The sequence below is a fragment of the Otolemur garnettii genome, unplaced genomic scaffold (assembly GCF_000181295.1).
Source record: "Otolemur garnettii isolate 467f Iridium unplaced genomic scaffold, OtoGar3 scaffold00115, whole genome shotgun sequence".
NCBI lineage: Eukaryota > Metazoa > Chordata > Mammalia > Primates > Galagidae > Otolemur > Otolemur garnettii.
The window spans coordinates 6,235,429-6,240,995 of record NW_003852510.1 but is presented as its reverse complement, the minus strand read 5'-3'; the positions used below and the strand labels follow the sequence as shown (position 1 = coordinate 6,240,995).

The following is a 5,567-nucleotide window of genomic DNA, read 5'->3' as shown; positions in this document are numbered from 1 at the left end:
AAAAATCAAACATGATCATTTAATCATTTCCAAAGTATAACTGTTACTTATGGATTGGCTGGCATGTTTTGAGAAATTTGTCTGAAAATTTCAATTTTAAAAAACAACTTGAGCTGGGCACAGTGTCTCACCCCTTCTCAATCCTAGCATTCTGGGAGACCAAGGCAGGAGGATCTCTTGAGCTCAGGAGTTGGACACTAGCATAAGCTGGTGAAAAATAGAAAAATTTTTATGAAAAATAGAAAAATTAGCCAGGTATGGTGGCGGGCACCTGTAGTCCCTGCTACTTGGAAGGCTGAGTCAGGAGGATCACTTGAGCCCAAGAGTTTGAAGTTGCAGTGAGCTAGCCTGATACCACTACACTCTAGATGGGCCAAAGAGCAAGACTCTGTCTCTAAAAAAAAAAAAAGTTGAAACTGTCATTTCAAAAGTGCTTTATCTTCATGTCCTATTTATGTCCCACTTGGAATAAGAATATTTTTATTAAATTTCTATTTCACAGATGATGCCTGTGGCTCAAGGAGTAGGGTGCTGGCCCCATATACCAGAGGTGGTGGGTTCAAACCCGGCCCTGGCCAAAAACTGAAAAGAAAAAAAAAAAATTTAAATTAAAAAAAATAAATTTCTATTTCACCCAGCCCATCATATAAATGCTTGATAAGAAAATATTTTTAAAGAACCCTAGTATGTAAAATAATTCTTTCTTCCTATAAGTAAATACCCCTAAATATTTCTCCTTTTTAAGGAGAGTTCACCAACCAGGTCTTACTCAAGTAGTGTGCTCAGCAGCCCTGTAGAATCTCCCTGCAGCTGACATGCTGGCTGCGGGCAGCTATTCAACCTTTCATGAAAGAGCACACTGTGCACCTCCACAGCTCAAAGTGTCCCTATCCCCTCTGGGTGGCTAGTGTGGGGGTTGTGGCTGCTACCTGTGAGCCCCTGCAAGATGGAAACTCTTGAGTTCACAATGTCCCAGGGAGGCAATGCAGCTTTAACCCACACCCAACAAGAGAAACCGTTCCTGCAGACACACACAGGCTCTCTCTCCAGTGGACACACTGGGCCCCTTAAGACAACAGATTAAGGAAGAGATTTAAATCTCCCAGTCCTCCATGAACATGATCACAGACGCACAGCCCCAAAGAATCAGCAGGTGCTATGAATGAAAATCAAGAGGGATGAACTGCCTGAAGATGGCAGCAGGGGCTCATATCCCAGCTGGACCACAAAGCCCCTGGCCTTTGACAGAGTGGTGGTTAACAATATGTCAGCCCTCACAGGCCTGTGTGGGAGACATGGAGGACTAGTCAGTTGGTTATCATTGTGTTTCTCAGTCCTACAACCAAGTAACCCACAAGAAGAGCACACAGGGTGGCTCTGAGGGCGATGGGCTACACGAGAAAGCTCAGCCCACTCCCATGTGCATGTTGTTCCTCCCCTTTGCAACCTGCAGCCCTTCCAAGTCAGATTTCTCCCATTCATTCCCAAGCATGCCTGATGGTTTCCAAAGGGAAGAGGTAGAAGGGAGGGAGGAAAGGGACCAACCACATCAAGATCCTGAGGCCATCAGAGAAACTACGTTCCAGTGTGCCCTGGTGACAAGGACAAATGTGGTTTTCTCACCTTGACTCCTGGGAAGTAGAAGGGGGGAGGGACGGTCCATGACAGAGCCTACCACAACCAAATAAGGGGCAAATCACACGGTAGGAAGGTGACAATCCCAGGATCGTGCCATGCTGGTGTTCATGCTTCTTCAGCCTTCAACTTCCTCTGGGGGGCTAGTCACCGCAGGGCCGGGTGTCACTGAGCCTGTAGGTTCTGGGAGCCCTCTTTGTCCTCATTGTCCTCTGCCAGGCTGCACTCAGCCCCTGTGACTGAGGACTTGTACCCACGAAGTGTGTGGGCATTCAGCATCTCCAGCAGTAGGTCATACACCGGGACCACATTCTTGTACTTCATGCTCAGCAGATGTTCCATGCCCTTGTTACTATGGGGACAAAAAGGTGCTGAGATTCCTACTCTCAAGGCAGCCACAAATGCTGACCTCTTCCTCAGCTGTCCTGCACAGCCAGTCTGCCCAAACTTCCCTGAGCCCAACTCAAGGGTAAGGACAGTGTCCCCACCACCACCCACAATGACCTGGGCAGCCCCTAGCATAGTACAATTGATTCTCATCACTCACCATTCTTATGTTCTATAAAGTTACGTTAAACACTGAATTAGTGAATACTGAAGCACTGCCTCTAGGAGAAATACAGGGTTAGGTTCCTGTGAGCCTCTGCTCACAGCTGTTTCATTAGCTGTTTCATTAGCTGATCAACACATTGTCTCATGTGTTTTTATCTGAAGACATCTTGTTAAATATCTATTTGGTGATTCTTTAACATTGATCTTACAGCCCACAGAACTATAACTCATGCTTGAAAGAAGGTTATCTAACATGTATTTTCTTTGAAAGGTACATCACAGCTTTATTGCACCCAGGAACCCCAGACAACACTTCAGCACCACCCTTGGAGGCCATTTCAAATGGTGAAAATACCCACAAAAATGTACGACCATTCCATTAAATAGACTGTGTAAAGGACACTTTTATACAGATGGGGGCTGGAACAGGAAGGCAGAGCGTTTTCTCCTTCAGCCTGAGCTGGGAACATGCACAGAAAGGGACCCAAAATTTTTGCCACTCTGTGTATGACCTTGAAAGTGCCATTAAGTATTGATTTGGGAATTAGAAATAAATGTTAGCAAGTAGGTGAATTCATAAACGTGGAGTCTGCAAATAGGAGCGCCCGTATCTATTCTACAAACTGTCATGTGCAGAATTATCATCAAAAAGAAAGTAGAATCTGGGCACAGTGGCAGGTGCCCGTCATCCCAGCTACTCCAGAGGCTGAGGCAGGAGGATCGCTTGAGCCAAGAGTCTGAGGTTGCTGTGAGCTATGATGCCACGGCACTCTATCTATCAGGGGCAACAGAGTGAGACTCTGTCTCAAAAAACAAAACAACAAAAAAGGAAACAGATGTCTTTCTCATTTCCTCCCCCTCATCCTGGAGGTCTACGTTGTCCTTCCCCACAGCCTCAGACTCTCCTACTCCTCAGGTGAGCAGTTTCCATCCATCTTCATCTCCCTTCTTATAGCCCCAGGGTGAGCTGCCCTCCTCCTAGGTGACACCAAGCACCACTCTACCCAAGTAGCCATCACCGCCCCCTCACCCAGTGTCAGCACACTCCTAGTACACTCCCAGTCCTCTTAGATCTCAGCTTGAATATCCTACTGCCATTGAAAGGGAAGGCACACCTTGGGAAGGCTTTGTGCGGAGACTCAGATGGCCAGCTCAAGGAGAGATCTAGGAGAGCTGGATGTAGACTTTTGACAAGAATGACTGCAGGGTAAGAAGGGGTGGCAGTTCATTTTAGGGAAGGAACTGCCCCTTTTAGGGCTCAATAAACAAACTATAAGCCCCAGCAGCTGTAACACTGATGAGCCTCATCAGATGCCATGAGGCTCCTATAAGGTGCCCTGGAACATTTTGTTCAGTGCCCACCTGCGCCCAGATCTGTGAATGTGTGAACTGAGGAAGCCTTCCTTCAGGGGTTCATTCTCTGTAACTTGTAAATACTTTCCCCCCAGCTGTTCACTCTATCTGAAGGCTCTCCCTGCCCTCACCCTGCCCCGGGCAGAGGCTCTCTGCAGCTCTGTACCTGGTGTGCCTGACGTGTGACAAGAGCATTAGGAGATTAGCCAGGCGAGCTGACTGCTGCTGGGAGGAGAGGCCACTCCTGGCGATTACCCAGACCAGCGCGTCAGTCACCGCGTTCAGCAAGTGGATCACCTTCCTGCTGCTCTCAGCCTCCTGGGCCACCACAGCCAGAGGGGACATACCTGGACAAAGAACGAAAGCCAAAGTCATTGCTCTAAGAAAACTGAGGTCATGTCCTCGGCCATTAAATGTGCCTGTGTTCTCCGAGGTGGGCGGGGCTGCTCTGACATCAGTTTACCTGGGGTGAGATCTCTGCACAGGCTTAGCTCCCTGGGGGCTCGTCCCTGAGAGCCAACCCCATGGCTGAGGGGGAAGAGAAGCCTAGCTGAATGCAGGGTGGACTAAAGGACCTCTCCAAGTGACCACCAGGCCCAGAACTGTGTTCTTGCCATAGCAGTAAATATATGTGGTCACCCCAAACCATTACAGGGTGTTTCTAATCTGTAGCAGACACAGAGATGTGAAACGGAGATTAGAAACAGACACAGAGATGTCAGAGGTTAATTCTACTCAGCCCTGAGAACAACTCCTTGTCTAAGGGGGGTTTAAAAAATGTAAGGTAGTGGCTGATGCTATGAAGCTTCCCCTGCCACCCTCTCATGCCACCGATAGTAATGCTGGGCTACTTGCCACTCTGCCCTGGCATCTTGCTGGGCACGAAGACCACTGACTTAGGGTCAGACAGACCTACTTTTTTTTTTTTTTTGAGACAGTCTTACTATGTTCACCCTCAGTAGAATACCATGGCAGCACAACTCACAGCAACCTCAGATTCTTGGGCTTAAGAAATTCTCTTGCCTCAGCCTCCCCAAGTAGCTGGGACTACAGGCATCTGTCATAATACTCAGCTATATTTTTGTTGTAGTTGTCATTGTTGTTTTGCCAGGCCCAGGCCAGGTTCAAACCCACCAGCCCAAGTGTATGTGGCCAGTGCCCTAGCTGCTGAGCTATAGGCACTGAGCCAGACAGAACTACTTTTTATCAGCCATCTCTATCTCTCGTAGCCTCAGTTCTTCACTGAATAAGGCGTACAGGAACACATCTCCATAGGTCCCTACCATCCCCCTAACCAGGTAGGTGAGTTGCCCCCCGTCCCCGACCCTGTGTTTAATTCCCTTCTGACTTTAGGATCTGAGATACTGTAGTCTCCCAATGTTTGCAAAGTAATAGTCAAAGTGAATCTCATCCTGCCATTGCCAGCCTAGGTCCTTGAGAGAAGTACAATTAGCTCCTCTTCTGTGCTTTCAATTTCAAAGCAAGAATAAACAACAAATACGTGAAATCTTTTTCAAAAGAAGATAAACAAATGGCCAATAAACAAATGAAAAAATGCTCAATATCACTAATCATCAGAGAAATGCAATGACATATTATCTTACTATTAAATAGAATTACTATTTAATTCTTATAATTAAAATGGTCATAATGAACAAGTCAAAAATAATAGATGCTGGCACCAATGTAGTGAAAAGGGAACATTTATACATTGTCAGTGGGAATGTAAATTAGCACAATCCCTGTGGAGATCAGTGTGGAGATTTCTCTAAGAACTAAAAATAGACCTACCATGAGATCCTGCAATCCCATCACCAGGTATCTACCCAAAGGAAAAGATATCCTTATATCAAAACATGCCTGCCCTTGTATGTTTATCACAGCATAATTCACAATCACTAAGGTAGAGAATCAACCTAAGTGCCCATCAACTGATGAACAGATAAAGACAATGTTGGGGGAGAGAGACACACGCACATACGTATGTGTGTGTGTATATGTATATCTACATACGTACATATATACAC

General features: G+C 46.5%; 1 protein-coding gene across 2 annotated transcripts in view; it reads right to left on the bottom strand.

The window, feature by feature from the left end:
• Positions 1-1,680: 1,680 nt before the first annotated feature.
• Positions 1,681-5,567, bottom strand: part of ESR2 (estrogen receptor 2) — a 49,939-nt gene continuing 46,052 nt past the window's right edge. The window contains exons 7-8 of one of the 2 annotated variants that reach the window (XM_003797402.2): positions 3,707-3,887; positions 1,681-1,987 (exon numbers count right to left, since the gene is read on the bottom strand). In XM_003797402.2, coding sequence (XP_003797450.1) covers positions 1,801-1,987; positions 3,707-3,887 — 368 coding nt within the window. In that variant the 3' untranslated portion in view covers positions 1,681-1,800. The remainder of the gene's footprint in view (positions 1,988-3,706; positions 3,888-5,567) is intronic. The other variant, XM_012809861.1, reaches the window with a different exon arrangement.